Genomic DNA, 18664 nt, shown 5'->3' with positions numbered 1-18664 from the left:
AAAAGTCTCGAAACTGGAACTAAAAAGGGAGTCATTATAAGTAATACCATATAAATAGAAAAAATTATGATAGGTACGATAAACAATTATATACCAACGAATTGGACAACCTAGAAGAAATGGATAAATCCTAGAAACATTGACCTACCAAGACTGAATCAAGATAAAATTAAGAATTTGAATGGAGGAACTACTAGTGAGATTGAAAGAAAGTGAGTTGCTCGGTCCTATCTGACTCTTTTCAACCCCACCGTCCTTAGCCCACCAGGCTCCTCTGTCCATGGAATTTCCCAGGCAATACTGGAGTGGGTTGCTCTTCCCTTCTCCAGGGGATCTTCCCTCCCTGGGGATGAAGTCTGGGTCTCCTGCACTGCAGTCAGATTCTTTACCATCAGTAATCAAAAACCTCACAACAAAGAAAAATCCAGGAACAGATGGCTTCACTATTTAATTCTGTCTCATAGTCAATAAAGAATTAATGCCAATGTTTTTCAAACTCTTTCCAAGGACAGAAAAGGAGGGAACAACTGCAAACTCATTTTACATGGCCCTGATATGGAAATCAGACAAGGACACCTGAAGAAAAGAAAATTATAGATCAATATCCCTAATGAACATGGACACAGAAATCCTTAATAAAAGTATTGGCAAATCAGGTTCAACAATATATTAAAAGGATTATGTACCATGATCAATTGGGATTGATTCTAGAGATTCAAGGATTGTTCACCCTTCACAAATCAGTCAACATGATATATCACATTAATAAGATAGACAAAAAAATCATATCATTTCAATAGACGCAGAAAATGTTTTTATAGATATCAACATCCGTTTATGAAAAAAACTTCCAACAAACTGAGTGTTAAGGAACGTACCTTAACGTTGTAAAAACCACAAAGTGCAAACCCACAGCAGACATCATACTTGACAGCGAAAAGGTCAAAGCTTTTCCTCTAATATCAAGAACAACAAGGATGTTCATTCATTCTTGTCACTTTTATTTAACACAGTACTAAAAGTCCTAGCCCCAGTAATTAGGCAAGAAAGAGAAATAAAAGACATCTAAATATCAGAAGAGTTAGAGCTTGTCTTATTTACAGATGGCATGATACTATACAGGAAAACCCAAAGACTCACTAAAAAAACTGTGAGAAGTAGTAAATAAATTCAGTAAAGGATACAAAATCAATATAGGCCTACTTCTTTTTTTGTGTGCTTTGCTTCATTGTATTTTGCAAGTATTGTGTGTTTTTGTTTTACAGATTGAAAGTTTGTGGCAACCCTGTGTTTTTCTGCCATTTTTAGTAGCATTTTAAAATTAAGATATATACATTTTTAAGACATAATGCTGTTGTACATTTAATAGAGTACTGTGTAGTGTAAACTTAATTTTTACATGTATAAGGAAACCAAAAAGTTTCTTGTGATCTGCTTTATTATGATAATAAATTCACTGTGTTGTTCTGGAACCAAGTCCCTAGTATCTCTGTGTACAAAAATCCGTTGCATTTCTCTATGCTAACCACAAACCTATCCAAAATAAAAATTAAGAAAGAAATCCTATTTTACAGTTCCATCAAAAAGAATAAAATACTTGGGAATAAATTTAACCAAGGAGGTAAAAAAAAAAAAAAAAAAAAACACTTAAAATTATGACATTGGTGAATGAAATTGAGGAAGACAAAAATAAATGGAAAGTTATTCTGTTCTCATGGATTGAAAGAATTAATATGGTTAAAATGTCCATACTACCCAGAGCTATCTACAGAGCCAGTGCAACCCCTATCAAAATTCCAATCCTAAACTTTATGTGGATCCACAAAGACCCCAAATAGCTAAAGCAATCTTGAGAAAGATGAGCAAAGTTAGAGGCATCACACTTCCAGATTTCAGGCCGCATTACAAAGTGGTAGTGGAGCATGATAGAGTCCAGGAGTAAACCTGTGCACATATGGTGAGTTAACTCATAACTGTGGAGCCACAATATACTATGGATAGAGGGTAGTCTTTTCAGTAATGTTGGGAAAATTCGACAGCCACATACAAAAGAATGAAACTGAACCCCTGTCTTACACCATTCATTAAAGCAACTCAGGTGTTAGACTTCAGTGGAAGACCTGAAAACGTAGAAGTCCTAAATGAAAACATAGGTGGTAATCTCCTTCACCTTGGTCCTGGTGATGGATTTTGGGGATTTGACACCAAAACAAAATCTAAAAAAGCAAAAATAAGCAAGTGGAATTTTTCAAAATAGAAAGCTTCTGCAGAATAAAGGAAACCAGAAGCGAATGAAAAAGGCAACCTACAGAATGGAAAAAAATACTTGTAAATTATTTCTGATAAAGGTTAATATCCAAAACACATCATTAACTCATGCAACTCAATAGCAAAAATATCAAACCATCAGCTTTTAAAAATGAGCAGAAGAATTGAATAGACATTTTCCAAAGAAGACATTCAAATGACCAAAGATGTGAGAAAAGGTGTTCAACATCAGTCGTCATCAGGGAAATGCAAGTCCAAGTTCACTGAGATGCCACCTAACACCTGTCAGAATGACTGTCATTAAAAAGACAAGCAATGACAAGTGCTGGCCAGGATGCAGAGAAACGGGAACACTCGTGGGCTGTTGGTGCGAGTGTAAATGGTGCAGCCACTAAGGAAAACAGTATGGAGGTTCTGAGGAAACTGAGTAGATTCTTCCATACTATCCAGCAGTCCCACTTCTGGGAATGCATTCATGCGAAAAGAGTGCAAACTTATAGTCATAAAGTGAGTAAGTTATGAGGATCTGATGTAAACATGGTGACCGTTATTCAGAACACTACATTGTACAACTGAAATTTGTCAAGAGTGGAATTTAAATGTTTACATCAAAAAAGATAAAATATAAACATGTGATCTATCAGCTGAGTAAATGGGGGAGGATCCTTTCACAGGTATACATATATCAAGTCACCACTGTATATACCGTATGTACTTTACAAATTCATTTGTCAAATATGTCTCAATAAAACTGAAAAAGAAAAAAATTATTTTGCATATATTATAGCAGAGCCTTATTGAATCTTTTTTTTTTTTTTTAAATATACAAGAGATTTTTTACTGGAATTGTGATTGTTGACTAGAGATCATGGTGTTTCCATTCCTGAGTTCTGGTCTACCTGCTCAGAATTCCCTGCAGGAATTCTTGGAACAGAGGAATCCTGTGACCAAAGCCTGGGAGGGAATGTAGGTTCTCTCTTAGGCTTCAGATGCTCCCACATGTGACAGAGGACAGTTTTGCATTCATTCATTTTTACTCCTGATTTTTACCTTTCAATCCTAAGTTCACTTGTAAGATAATGCTTTCAGACTGTATGTTCTTTTTTTTTTCCTTCTCCCTTAAAGTCATAAGTTTGCAAACAAACATTTGGTAAATAATTAGGTCGTTGTGCAGAGAACACAGTCTTCTGCTTTTCTATGTATTCTTAGTATCTTTAAGTAGCAGGTATTCCTGAAGAGGCAGTAGGTGTGTCACTGAGTCTTGAGCTTGTGATCTCTGGAGCCAGACCGCCTGGTGTTCACCAGCTGCGCCCCTCAGCAGATGTCTCACCTTGCACAGTGTTGCACTCTCAGTGCTTCTGTTTGTCCTGTGTCATGTGAGGATGCCAGTAGTGCCTGCTTAGTCACTTCATGTGAACAGAATGATCTGAAGAAAGGCTTACGTATATATAAAGTAGAGATGCTTTGGCATATATATGATTGTGAGAATTTTTAAAAATTTCCTGTAATATATACTGCTCTCTCACACACATATTCAGAAATAATAAGTGCCTGTAGAAAAAAACCCTACCTAATAGGAAAATGAAGTAATTTGTAGTGATAATATATATAATGTTTATTAAAATGAGGTCTTTTAGTCATTGTGGAAAGAGTGTAGGGTGCAAGTAAAAATCTAACAGAGTCAGTAATGGCAGTGACAAGCATTTCTTGAAGATTGACTAAATGCCAGACACAGCATCCTTTCTGTTTCCTCATCTGGCTGGTTATACAATATTGGAGAATTTTCCTGATCTCTCTTTAAGCTCTGACTTTTTTCATGTATGAGGTGGGTATTGATATCTGTTGTTTCTACATCAAAGGAATATTATTAGAATAAAATGAAATAATGAGAAATGATCAGTGAACATAATTTTATGAGATAATAAATAATTGATGACTTACATAGTCAAATGGTGATTAACAGCTGATCATGGTTTCTCTTGTGGTCAGAGATATGTTAGGAATTGCTGACTCTTCTGAATGTAGGTAGTTCATGGAAAAACCCAAATGAGCTTTATAATTTATCTGTATGTCTATTTATTCATTGATAGATCGGGTCTCTTGTGAAGTGCCTGTGTATCCTTTATTATTAGTCATCTTCCTGCCATTCATGGAAGTTTTTTCCTTTGTATAATGTTGGCTGTATTTACAGTTAATACTCACTTATCTCTAGGTCAAGTAATGAGCTCATACCCAGATCCTCTTATGTGAGTGTTCTGCCTGTCAACTGGGTGCAGGTTTTATTCTTGATTACAACTCTGAACCCATTTTACACTTATCTTTTTGCCCATCTGTGGATTAGACTATAAGGTCCACCGTGGTGTGGCTTGTTGCCTTCTTCACATCCTTGGCACCTGTGCTTGGCTCGGCATAGCAGGAAACACATAATCAGTATATATGTATGGAGTAAGTTAACTAAGAAAGAGTAGTCAGAAAGTCAGACTCATCTCAGAGGAGCTCACATTTCTAAGAATCAGAAAACTGATCATCCAAGAAGTCTTAAAAAAGGAGATCACTAATGTAGAAGGATTTGACCTGTAGGAAGAGAATGTAATGCCAAATGAGTTAAAACTTGCATGCCCTGATTGGAGGGTATAAAGTATAAATGTTCCAACTGTTCTGAAGCTTTTCTTTTCACTAAACTTAATACATTATAATTTGTTGAACAGAGGCGGGCTAGCAGAAAGACTAAATGGACTGCAGAATCGAGAGAGATCCACCATTTCTTTGTGGAGACATCAGGGTCTTTCTTACCAAAAGACACTTTCAGGTAAGGCTTGCACTGGTATATGTGAGTAAAGAATATGCCAGGTAAAAGTATTTTTACATTAAAATATATACATTACTATTTTTACCCCTTTTTCTCTAGGTGCCAAAGATCTGAGTTGGAGGGTTCTATATTATATCTGTTTCTGCTTTATCTGTTTCAGTAGCTTTCTGATTGTTGTGACTGTGACCCATAGTAAGCAGTACATCTTACTGCATCTCATAATACACACACCTGAAATAGACATTCAGTAAACACTAACCTAACATTTACACATAATAACTCATACACAGACACACACCCGAAACATTCACACATATCATTCACACACACACACACACCTGAAACAGATGTTCAATAAACACTAACTTCAATAGTATCCCAAGTCCTTGTCTCACTAAATTGATGTAGAACCCTTCTAATGAGGTGTAGTATGCAGCTTAAAAGTTGCTACTTCAACTTCTCATTAAAGTGAATTAACCAGATGGTCAAGCATAGAGCTGAGAAAGTACGTTCTGGAGGTTGGACAAGAAAAATACCAAGTAAAACAAGTATGACTGGGTGCTGAGACTGAAGGGAACAGATGAGCTTTTGTTTGGCTCATCAACACCAGATAGCTTATTTGGAATCTTCCTTTTGTTTTCTTTTCTTTCATTTGAGAATAGAGGGTACTTACTGATATGATGAGTGAAAGAGAAAAGCAAAATAAAAAAACAGGCAAAAATTGTCTATTAATTGAAAACATGAATAAGACCAACTCCAATAGATTGTTCTTTTAGAAGTCTTTGTATTTAAGAATTTGGATTTTGTTTTTCTCTTTGATGAATTTCTTATTTTTCAGACCTATGAATCCTCTCCTTGATATTTGTAAGAAGTTGTGTCTTTTTCTTTACTTTTGGTACACCTCACTGTAGGTGTATATTAGGAAGAACGTCTCACTGTTTGGTGTTTTGTTTCCTTTGTGGGCTGGCAGAAGACTTTTTTTCCTTTCAATATAAAAAAGTATTTTCTCACTTCTGTATGTTTATAGCAACTGGTAAATAAGAGAAAAACTTGTAAATATTAAATAGAGGTAATTCCCTTTCTCCTCAATCCCAGGAACTGCCATGTAGTGAACAGCTGAAATTCAGGGATGGACTCATGGGGTATCTCTGTGACGAAACCCTCTGAGCCTAGAGCCTATTATACAGAGTGAAGTAAGTCGGAGAAAAACAAATATTTTTTATTAACACACATATGTGGAATCTAGAAAAATGGTACTGATGAACCTATTTGCAGGGAAGAACTGGATACGCAGAGAATGTACTTGTGGACATATTGTGGGGAAGGAAAGGGAAGTATGAATTGAGAAAGTAGCATTGACATATATACACTTGGTGAAGGCAATGGCACCCCACTCAAGTACTCATGCCTGGAAAATCCCATGGACAGAGGAGCCTGGAAGGCTGAAGTCCATGGGGTCGCTGAGGGTCGGACACGACTGAGTGACTTCACTTTCCGCATTGGAGAAGGAAATGGCAACCCACTCCAGTATTCTTGCCTGGAGAATCCCAGGGACAGGGGAGCCTGGTGGCTGACGTCTATGGGGTCGCACAGAGTCGGACACGACTGAAGCGACTTAGCAGCATATACACTAGCACGTGTAAAACAGAGAGCTAGTGGGAAGCTGCTGAATAACACAGGAAGCCCAGCCTGGTGCTCTGTGATGACCTAGAAGGGTGGGATAGGGGGAGAGAGGGAGAGGAGATATATACATATATAATTATGGCTTATTTGCGTTGTTGTACGGCAGAAACTATCACAACATTCTAAAGCAATTATCCTCCAATTAAAAAATATTTTTAAAACTGAGGTTGATTTTCCCAGTGAGGCAGTTGTTACAACGCTGAGTAACAAGATGCTCCTTGTCCTTGAGCATCATTAGCTGTGAGCACTCAGAAGTTTCATCTCCAGGGGCAGAGTGGGTCCCCTGGGCACTGCTCCTGGAGCCCTTCTCTCCCTTTGCTGTGCCCCTGAGGCACAGGAAGCGTCCAGAGTAGTGGCTCCTGTGGAGTGGGTCTCCCTCGGCCCTGCTGGAGCAAGAAGCCAGAAATCTGGCCCCTGCCTCTTTCTCACTGCTTCCCAGGGACCCCTCTAAGACTCAGGAGGCCCCTGAAACAGGGTCGTGTTCAAGACTCCCCACTTGAGTGGTCAGGACAGGAAGAAGAAATGACAGGGCCAGCATTTTCTACACAGTGATGGTGGTGTGAGCCCGAAGACCAGGGATTTTGTGTAGATGTGTGTTGTCTCCTGTGTTGTGCTGTGCTTAGTCGCTCAGTAGGGTCCGACTCCTGACCCCATAGACTGCAGTCTGCCAGGCTCCTCTGTCCTTGAGGCTTCTCCAGGCAAGAATACTGGAATAGGTTGCCATGTCCGTCTTAATTTCTTCATTGCAGTATTTTCTCATAAATAAAAAGTGTCTTGGTGTTAGTAAATGGTTGATTATTTCTGCCAAACCTAGTTAGTTGGTAAACTAAGATCCTTCAATTACTTGAAAAAAATACTTGATAGAAAATACATATGACTTGGTCTAAGTATTCTAATATTGAGAGCTTAAAGCTAGGAAAGAGAGGCATGTGGTTGGCTGTTTATTTAATTTGTCTGATTTTTGGCAGTATTGTGCCTGTTAAATTTTGGTTTCTGTGAAGACGTGGGGTTTTTGACATAATATGACAAGTTTAAAAACAATACATGTTTGTTCAGATTTATGGAATGATAATGACATGGCCTGAAACAGGTTGCAGTTTCCTAGTTCCAAGTCTTAAACTCATTTAAAATGTTTTCTTCAACTCCTTGGTCTATCTTAGTTATTTACCCTTTGCTTCAAGTGAAGGGACCCTGCCTGTGACCTGCTCAGTGTGGGTCAGCTCCAGGATGCTGAGGAGGTCTAGCTGCAGTTCTTTTTCCTAACTTCCGCTTTCCTCTGGGGTCAAGGGAGCTGCCTCTGGAGTATTTCTAGCTTCCCTCTGACCAATAAAACCAGAAAGCCGATTAGTGTCTAAGCTTTATTTTTTCCACTTTTTATATCCAAACCCACATTTAGGTACAGCAGTGGTATTTAATATTGCTCTTTGTAGTCATGGGCAAGAGGAACTCACATTAATTCTCTTTGAGTTATTTAAGTCAGGAAACAAACAATGATACCAGTTTACCCACTGTTAGAACTGTGACTTCATGTCCCAAATGACTGTAATTTCCAGTGATCATTTTAAGTGTAAGTTAGTAGAAAAGAGTTCATATGATCAAGTTATTTCATAATTATGTTAAAGTATTGATGGGACCTGAGAGAGAGAGGAAAGGATACTGACACCAAACCCAACTCTCTAGCTACTGTGTGTCAGTCCTTAGCTGTTTCTGCTTCATCTATTTTTCATCTCTTGTGAGTTTTTCTACCTAAAAACCCATGTAATGAGATTTGGTGGCACAGCAGAATTAAATGATGCTTTCAGATTCCCTGCAAGTTTATTTAATCTGTGCTTTCTCCATTTCTTTTTACACGAAAAGAAAAACAGTAATTCTACAGATTCTTTTCTCATAGATCTGAGGTTTAAAAGAATCTTTATTTCTGTTTTCTTTTGTAAATTATCCAAAAACAAGACTGCAAAGTTAGCCCATTCTAAATGAATTATATAGTGCGTAATACACATTTGCTGTTGAATTCCACATGTGGCTCAATGAATAAAAATTCATTCATAGAGTTAAATTGGGACCTCATTAATGACAAAAATTATCTGTATGTTCAAAATGCTAGTTGTGACCTTTAGAAAAGCGTTGATCTTGGCAAGGCAGCACTCCCTTTGGCTTGCTCAGGCAATTGTCGTTTTACCCTCCAGCCTAGTTCAGTATCGTGTCGGCCTTCGTCCTGATGTGAAATCTTGAGTGTGTCATCGTAACCTTTTCACCAGTCTATCTTTCCAAACTCTGTGAGCTCATTTTTACTTTCAGGGAGGTTGTAATTTCCACTTGGGACCTTGGTGCCTGAAGGAGTCTGCTTGAAAGTAGGAGTCCAGGCTTGACTGCCTGTGTCTCCCCGGAAGATGGTGAGGAAGGGGAGTGAGCCAGCCGACTTGGCGGCTCATAAGTGTTGTTGCAGGATGGTGGTCTTAGAGTGTGCGGCTGCTTATCACACAATGCTCCTAAGCTTTCCGAACACATTCTGTTACAAAATAGGAAACTTTTCAACACGCGTGCAGAATAAGTAAGTTCTTGGATTAGTAAAATGCCTTACAAAGTTTGGAAACTGCCTTTGTACTGTGACAGCGATTTACGAGGGTAGCAACTTGAGCACACCCGCTTCCATCCCCTGTGACGCTGCTCCATCTCCACCAGTATGCGGAAGTGGTCATTCCTCGGCGCTGTGTTCATGCAGCCTCACACAGCTGGTCGCCCTTCCTTCAGGGACACGCTCCTTCCTGGTCTGCCTCCTCCTGTGTACACTTTCCTCCTGTGTGACTCCTCCTCTGTGTGCAGCTTCAGCAGGTGTTTGTCAGGCTTCTGCCTTGACCTCTTCTGTTCTGTGTCCCCTTCCTGGATAATCTGGGATCTCCATTCCAACCACCCCCCCCCACTCCCAGGACTGCTGGGCAGTCTGGAAACTGCCCTGGCCCAGCACCATCACCACCGGCACCTCAGTGCCTGCACACCCAGCGGACCAGTGTGCCTGCCACCTGCTACCCCGGCCCATACACCAAGTGTCTTCCATGGGCTCTCTTTTTTTTTCCCCATGGTCTGTCTTGCACATGTTTTCAAGCCATCAAGTCCCTCAGTGCTGGTGATTCTTCCTCACAACTCTCTCAGGTCAGACCTCTTCAGCGATCCCATCTGCCACGAGCTCAGGCCCCTGTCCCCTTGTGCCTGGATTGCTGCGTCACTCCCGCCTGGTCTCCCTGTCCCTGCCTGTCTTCATTTTCAGCTTGTTGGGGTCATTATCCTAAGAGGCAAATCTGCTGTCACTTATCTGCTTTAAAACATGTCCATTGACTGCCTCTTGTGTTGGAGTAAGTGTCCATCACCGTCGGAGCCTGTGGTGTGAGCTTTCTTGGTCTGGGTCTTGGCCCACCCAACTAGTTATTTCTCACATACATACCACCCTGAGCCTGTCACAGCTGCCCTGCACCTGCCGTGTCTTTCATGATAGCCACTTGACCACCAGGCCCAGTACACTTTTCTCTGTTGGTAGTTACACTGCTGGCGTCCTGTTGTTCGGTAGGTATACCAAGTAAAGGTAAATCCTAGCTCTGCAAAGTGCCACAAGGATGTGCAGGGCTGACCCCAACCCTGAGCTGTGCCCGAGGACTCAGTAGGTGTTTATGAAGTAAATAAATGATGTCGGTGGTTTAAATTAAAAATTTTTCCATGACACCAGAGTACAGAAATGGTCCTAGCTCTGCTGAAGGAGCTGAAGGCCCTTGCAGGTCACTTGATCTGTGCCTCTTTCTTTCCTGAGAAAATTTGTCTTAGCCAAACCTTCGGTGATTTCTTCTTGAGATCCTGTGTTGCCATTGTCCACTGTTCTGGCATGAAGGCATCCTCCGAGTGCTCCCCCTCAGGCTCTCTGGTGATTGTATTCCCTGGTCTCTCCATGCATGCCCTTGGAGAGACGATAAACTTTTCTATATCATCTCATTTTAATCCTTCAGCTGATTGCTCTCCTTTGCCTCTCCTCCCTCTTAGGGTCAATTACAGTGTCCTTGGAAAGGGAATGGCACCCAAGACCGAAATACCTGCTCTTCTTTAGCAGTTGTGAATTCACTGTAATTCCTGCTGGAACGTACACTGCTCTAAGTATTGATACTGCCTGTGTGTGTGCTCAGTCATGTCCAACTCTTTTGTGACCCTATGAACTGTTGTCCATCAGGCTCTTGTCTATGGACTTTGCCAGGCAGGAATACTGGAGTGGGTTGCCATTTCCTCCTCTAGGGGATCTTCCCGACCCAGGGTTAGGGTTATGGATTGCCAGGCAGATTCTTTACCACTACACCACCTGGGAAGCTTGCCTATTTTGACCCAATTTAAAGTGGCTTAACTAAAAAAATAAAAAATAAAATGATAAAGTGGCTTAACTGATGGATTAGAAGTTCTTCACTAGAATATCCTTTATGAATAGTTCTCAGAGACTGGGAGGGGATTAGGGTTGCTATTGGAGTGAGTATCAAGAGTAACAGGGCCTTAGGGACACCCTGGATCTGTCCATACGTCAGTACACGTGTCTTTAGTTCTTTTGGCTGCAGGATTTTCAGTATGTTGGACTGCCAGTGAGTGTGCACTTTGCACAGATGCACACGCACTCTAGCCTCCCTCAGGATGGCTTAGAGAAGGTGGATATGAGCCCTGATTTCTAGAGGACTCTGCTAGTTAATAACTATCCAGAAGTAGTAATTGGCTGTTTTGTAGTTGGGTTCCTAAAATTTTTCTCAAGACATTTGTTTGCTTTATAGCTGATGTTAAATATATAAAAAAGAGATATTTAACAGCCCTATGACCCTTTAAAAGTTGTTTTCAGTGTGATTTTTAAAATTTTTTATTTTGAGGAAATTGCTTTACAGTGTTGGGATAGTTTCTGCTATATAATAGTGCAAATCAGTCATGATTGTACACCTATCCCTTCCTTCCTGCACCCGCCTCCTCTTCCCTCATCTGGCCCTCTAGGTCGTTGCGGAGCGCCGGCTGAGCTCCCTGCGTCATGCAGCAGCCTCTCACCGGCTGTCTGCTTTTCACAGGGCAGCGTGTATGTGTCAGTGCTGCCCCCTCAATCCGTCCCACTTTCTCCTTTCCCTACTGTGTCCACAAGTCTGTTCTATACATCTGCGTCTCCATTCCTTCCCTGCAAATAGGTTCATCAGTACTGTTTTTCTAGATTCCATCTATATGCTAACACATATATACATATAAGCAATGTTTGTTTTTCTCTTTCTGACTTCACTCCGTATCACAGGCTCTAGCTTCATCCCCCTCACTACAACTGACTCAAATTCATACTTTTTTTTATGGCTGAGTAATATTCCATAGTATATATGTACCATATCTTCTTTATCCATTCACCTGTCAGTGGACATCTAGGTTGCTTCCGTGTCCTGGCTGTTGTAACTAGTGCTGCAGTAAACACTGGGATACATATGTCTTTTTGAACTGTGGTTTTCTCAGGATATATGACCAGTAGTGGGATTGCTGGGTCATATGGTAGTTTTATTCCTAGTTTTTTTTTTTTTTAAGGAATCTCCATACTGCTATCCATAGTGTCTGTATAAATTTACATTTCCACCAGCAGTGAAGGAGGGTCCCCTTTTTCCACACCCTCTCCAGTATTTATTGCTTGTGGATTTTTTGATGATAGCCATTCTGACTGCTATGAGGTGATACCTCTTTGCAGTTTTGATTTTCATTTCTCTAATAATGAATAATATTGAGTATCTTTTGAGCATCTTTTCATGAATTTATTGGCCATTTGTATGTCTTTTTTGGAGAAATGTCTAGTTAGGTCTTCTGCCCATTTTTTGAGTGGGCTGTTTGTTTTTCTGATATTGAGCTGTATGAGCTGCTTATATATTTTGGAGATTAATCTTTTGTCAGTTGTTTCATTTGCAATTATTTTCTCCCATTCTGAGAGTTGTCTTTTCATCTTGTTTATAGTTTCCTTTGCTGTGCAAAAGCTTTTAAGTTTCATTAGGTCCCATTTGTTTATTTTGTTTTTATTTCCACTACTCTAGGAGGTGGGCAATATGATTTTTGAACACCATTTTAAAACACTGTTAGAACACTGTTTAGAACACTGTTTTCTGAGCCAAAAATACTACCTACAATACTATGAAGGAAAGTTTTTAAACAAGGAAGTTTTTCAATAAAGAAGACCTTGCTTTGGGTGTACTCAGAGTGGAAGGGTCAGTTTGCACATCAGGTGGTCCCACACACAGCTCCTTTGGAAATCTAACCCGTACTAGACCCTGTGTCAGCTCGGGCAGCCATAACTTAGTACCATAGACTGGGTGACTTGGCTAGCAGATGTTGTTGCTCAGAGCTCTTTAGGTGAAGTTCTGAAGTCAGGGTGCTGGCAAGACCTAGTTCTAGCGAGGCTCTCTTCCTGGCTTTTAGGCAGTTGCCATCTGGCTGCGTGCTTATGCAGAGAGAGAGAGATCTGGTTCTTTAGTTTCTCTTCTTATTTTAAGGGCACTTGGGCCATCTGATGCGAAGAGCCGACTCATTGGGAAAGGCCCTGATGCTGGGAACGGTTGAAGGCAAAAGGATAAGGGGATGACAGAGGGTGAGATGGTTGGGTGGCATTACCAACTCAAAGGGCATGACTTTGAGCAGGCTCAAATAGTGAAGGACAGGGAAGCTGGTGTGCTGCTGTCCATGGGGTTGCAAAGAGTCAGACACGACTTAGAAACTGAACAGCAACAAAGGACACTAATCCTTTAGAATTGGTGCCCCAATCCTTATGACCTCATTTAAGTTAGACCCTTCCTTAGAGGCCCCGTCTCTAACTATATCCACACTGGGAGGCGAGGGGGCTTCAGTGTATGAATTTTGAGGGACCAAAGCATTCAGTCTCAAATATCCTGCCCTAGCCTTCAACAGTTCATGTTCTTCTCACATTCAAAATGCATTCATTCTATCCCAACAGCCCCCAAACCCTTAAGCCTTTCCAGCATCGGCTCTATAGTCCAGAGTTTCGTCTAGATGTCTGAATCAGATGTAGGTGAGACTTGAGGTTCGATTCCAGCCTGAGACAGAATTCCTCAATAGCTGTGAGACCATAGTCATGTGCTTCTGGATACAGTGTGGTCAGGTATAGGACAGACATTGTCTTTCCACAGGAAGAAACAGGAAGGAAGAATGCAGTGATAAGTCCCAAGCAAGCCCAGAAACTACCAAGGGTCATTCTATTAATTTTAAAGGTCAAGGAAAATCCTCTTTGGTTCAGTGTTCTGCCACCCAGGCCCCCTGGAGGACGGTGTCACCCCCACGGCTCTGTTGGGCCTCTCACCGAAGGCTCTCTGTAGAGACACCACCCCTGGGGCGGAGAAGGGCATCTTCTCCCCACAAACCCAAGATGCAGCCCTGCCCTTGGAAGCACAGAAGGGAATACCAGCCCTGCCCCGGCCTTGTGGTGAGAGTGGCAGCCCTTAGGATCTCTGGGTGGCCTTTAGGGTCATCATTCCCTTTTTTGAAGGGTGACACATATTTGCAGGCTAGCTTTTCTGTCCTGGGAAGAAGCCTCACAGCCTTCCTTCATTTCCCGTGGTCTTTGTCTCCTCTGATGCAGACTGGTAGTGTCTGTGCTCACAGAATCTCTTTACTGAGTGATCGTTTAGCTACATCGTTGGGATCCTTGTCCCAGTATGCTTTTTCATTGTTTGGCAATATGGACAGGCTGAGAATTTTACAGATCTTCAAGTTTTGCTTCTTTCTGCCTTCTGCTGTGTGCTCACAGGCGAGGAGGGAGAGCCTCGCTGTGTCTCTTCTTATAAGGGTTCTGACCCTATTCTTGAGGGCTCTGTCTTGGCATAATCACCTCCCAAAGCTGCACCTCCAGGCACCATCACGTTAGGGACCTCAATATAAAGATTTTGTGGGGACAGAAACATTCGGTCCATAGCAGTCCCCTGTCCTCCGCTGTCCATGACTTGTTCCTTACGTCTGCTTGATACCTCACCAGAATCTCCTTTAACATCTGTATTCCTAATATGTACCTCATACTTCTCCAGTCTCTGCCCACTGTCCAGTTACAAAGCTGCACCCACATTTTCAGATACTTGCTATAGCAGAAGCCTACTTCATGGTACCGAAATCTGTCTTACTCGGCTTTGGCTGCTGTACAAAATGCCGCAAACTGCAGGACTTAAACAGCAGACGTTTATTTTCTCACTGTTCTAGAGGCTGGAAGTTCAGGATTGAGGTGCCACCGTGGTCAGTTTCTAGAGAGAGCTGTCTTCGTGGCTTGGAGACGGCGGCCATCTGGGCATGTGCTCACAGGGCCTTTCCTCTCTGCTTGGCAAAGAGATACAGGAAGCTGTGGCTCTGTTCGCCCAAGGACCCTCACTAATCCTGTCACATCAGCCCCTCCCATGACCTCTTTCAACCTTAATTACTGTCTTGGAGGTCTGTCTCCAAATATAGCCACAGCGTGGGGTTAGGGCTTGCATACGTGGGTTTAGGGGGACACAGGCATGCTACTCCAGAGTACTCCCTCTTCTCTGGTTTTGTATGGACTTTGCTGAGGGGTCTGTTGCTTTCCTGGAATTTCTGTATGCTTTTTCCTTACTTGAATTTCTTAAAAAATGAGACCTTCCATTGCTCATTTACCCTCTCCAGAACAGTGCAGGCTACCCCAGAGAACAGACCCTCTGACACAGCTGGTGGCCGCTCTGTGTCTCTGTGATCCCAGGGGCTGACGTGCTCTCTCCATTGTTCACATTGCTGGGGACTGTGATGGGCATCACAGCCTCTCAGGCCATGTTGTCTTGTCTGGTTCTTTTTTTTTTTTTTTTTTTTTTCTTTTTAAGACTTGGGTTTCAGATTTCTGTTTCATGCTTAGAATTATTGTGGCTTTTGGAAGAGAATATTTTAAACTGGGTGAAAAGGCCAAAACAAAAAAAAAATGTAGAATCAAGAAGTGAAAGCATAATTGTTTACAGTTCAGTAAGCAGTTGTGGTTAAGAAATGTGTCTGTTCATCATTGCCAGATGACTTAAAATTTTAAGGGGGAGCATAAGTTTTACAAAGAATAATTGTGCTTTTACAGGATTAAGATGTAAATTTCCTCAGAATTCAGTTTTTAGGTATTGTAATCTAGAACTCCTAGTTAGAGCTTTATGAATTTTATTGTGAAATTATCTATGAAATGAATCTGATGGCAGCTTACAACATTTACTCAGAAACTAAAATTTTGATGTACCAAGCATTAGTAATAATATAATAATGCACTTGGGCATACCAGACCACCTTACCTGTCTCCTGAGAAACCTGTATGCAGGTAAAGAAGCAACAGTTAGAACTGGACATGGAACAAGAGACAGGTTCAAAATTGGGAAAGCAGTATGTCAAGGTTGTTTATTGTGACCCTGCAGAGTAACGTTTCTTAACTTAAATACAGAGTACATCATGAAAAATGTGGGGCTGGATGAATCACAGGTTGAAATCAAGATTGCCTGGAGAAATATCAACAGCCTCAGGTATGCAGATGATACCACTCTAATGGCAGAAGGTAAAGAGGAACTAAAGAGCCTCTTGATAAGGGTAAAAGAGGAGAGTGAAAAGGCTGGCTTGAAACTCAATGTTAAAAAAAGTTAGGATCCTGGCATCCGGTTCCAACACTTCATGGCGAACAGAAGAGGAAAAAGTGGAAGCAGTGACAGATTTTATTTTCTTGGGATCCCAAATCTTGAGGACGGTGAGTGTAGCCATGAAATTAAAAGACACTTGCTCCTTGGAAGAAAAACTAAATCTAGGCAGCAGCAGACATTACTTTGCTGACGAAGGTCCATCTAGTCAAAGCTGTCATTTTTCCAGTAGTCATGTACGGATGTGAGTTGGACCATAAAGAAGGCTTTCTAGTTGTTGTGCTGAAGATGGATCTTGAGAGACCCTTGAACTGCAAGGAGATCAAACCAGTCAATCCTAAAGGGAATCAACACTGAATATTCATTGGAAAAACTGATGCTAAAGCTGAAGCTCCAATTCTTTGGCCACCTAATGGTAAGAGCCAACTCATTGGAAAAGACCCTGATTCTGGGAAAGATTGAAGGCAAAAGGAGAAGGGGGCAGCAGTAGATGAGATGGCTGGATGGCGTCACTAACTCAATGGACATGAAATTGAACAAACTCCGGGAGATAGTAAAAGACAGAGGAGCCTGGAGTGCTGCAGCCCATGGGATTGCAGAGTCAGACACGGCTTAATGACTGAACTGCAACAACAACAGTGCAGTTAAAGACTCAGTAACTGAACACTCACAGGCCTATACTGTTGCTGGGTGTTTGAGATCATTGGTAGAATCAGGCATTGTTGTAACATCTCAAAAGAAAAGATAGTACAGTTGTGTACAAATAAATACAATTCAACTTTCAGTATATATTAATGAAAATAAGCAGTGGTACAATAGAGTGAATAGATCAAATACCACTTGGATTTGATTTTTTGGACTGTAGTGTTTATTGCAGTTTATTTTGCGTCCCTTGGGTACACATCACTTCCAGTTGAGGGGAGGGAGGTCACAACCATCTTGGTCGGCAGTGAAATCAAGAACAGAAGAGAGGTCCCAAATTTCTTTACACCGATTTGTGTTGTTGGAATTCATTCAGCTCATACGTATTTCATTGGTATTTATCTAAGTACAGTGCAAAGTTAATGATTTAGTAGACAAAATTATTCATTTTATGTGTTAAAATCTTGGTAAGTAAGAGCTACAGTGATGACATAATGGAGATAAACTACTGAACGGGAAACAACTGTGGTCAGAGCATTCACCTGGGAGATGGTGATGAAGTGCTTTCTTAAACTGAGAGTATGGCAATAATTTAAAGCTTCTTGAGAGCTGTGGAACTTGAGGGCAGAGCAGGGAGAAGTAACTGGTTACAAAAGCATTTCTAAACAGTGGACCGTTGTTTGGGTTACTCAGTGGTTGGCCCCTGAAGCGTTCAAGAACAGGAATGGCTGTCATCAAATTTACGCGGAAAGAGACAGCTCTGGAAGGCCTTGGGATCGGGCCGAGCAGTCTGGTACCAGACTGAGGAGGTCAGTTGGGGCCAGGCTGTTGTAATAACTAAGAGACATCTCAGTCTTACTAAGCCTAACACTGATATCTTGATATCACTGTTGTCCCCTGTCCCTTGCCCATCACACACACGCCTGCTCCTCTGTCTGCACAGGAAGCCCCGATTTGCTCTACTGTCTTGCCCTCCCACCCCAGCCTGTGTGTGCACATGTGTGTTTTCATGTGTGCATGTGTAAACACATGTGTGTACATGAGGAGTGAGGACCGAGGGAAACATGACGGGCACCTGCTGATGATTTGGCCTGATGAAGAGAAAAAGTGCCAGTTTCAGAGAATAGTAGACATGTATTTTAAAGCCAGACTCTTTATAGGTTAGCCTGTTGGAATATCTGTGAAGACAAAGAGTAATAATATGGGGAAAATCCCAAATTACTCTGTGGTCAACATTTGGATAAGTAAATGGAACAAGTTAAAGTTAATGCAACCATTATGAAAGGTATTTCATAATAAAAAATTACAGATGTTTCTGTCTCAATAGGAGGATGATTTCAATATTTCTCCCCACATAGCAATTTGGCTCACTTGCTACTTTCTTTTATAATTTTTGTTAGTTTTTTGCATAGTATTTTTATGTAGGTATTCATGAAAGTTGTCCTCACAATATATATATTAATTCATCAATGTAACCCACTGAGAAAGATTGGAATTAACATGTATTATAAATGGACTCTAGCCACCTGTATATTGCAGATAAATCAATTCAAGTATCAAATATCAAATTATATTATTTGCTTGTTTTTAGACCTCTTGTTTATTTAAAAGCAAAGACTTTTTTTAGAGC

At 41.1% G+C, this 18664-nt stretch overlaps 1 protein-coding gene across 5 annotated transcripts in view; it reads left to right on the top strand.

Moving 5' to 3' along the window:
- SPIDR (scaffold protein involved in DNA repair) overlaps window positions 1-18664 on the top strand; it is a 275902-nt gene that overhangs the window by 105264 nt on the left and 151974 nt on the right. For all 5 annotated transcript variants that reach the window (XM_027560936.1, XM_027560940.1, XM_027560937.1 and 2 more), the window contains one exon: window positions 4977-5077. In XM_027560936.1, coding sequence (XP_027416737.1) covers window positions 4977-5077 — 101 coding nt within the window. The remainder of the gene's footprint in view (window positions 1-4976; window positions 5078-18664) is intronic.

Source organism: Bos indicus x Bos taurus, chromosome 14 (assembly GCF_003369695.1).
Source record: "Bos indicus x Bos taurus breed Angus x Brahman F1 hybrid chromosome 14, Bos_hybrid_MaternalHap_v2.0, whole genome shotgun sequence".
Taxonomy (NCBI): domain Eukaryota; kingdom Metazoa; phylum Chordata; class Mammalia; order Artiodactyla; family Bovidae; genus Bos; species Bos indicus x Bos taurus.
Note: the sequence above shows the minus strand (reverse complement) of the source record. Positions and strands in the feature narration are given on the sequence as shown.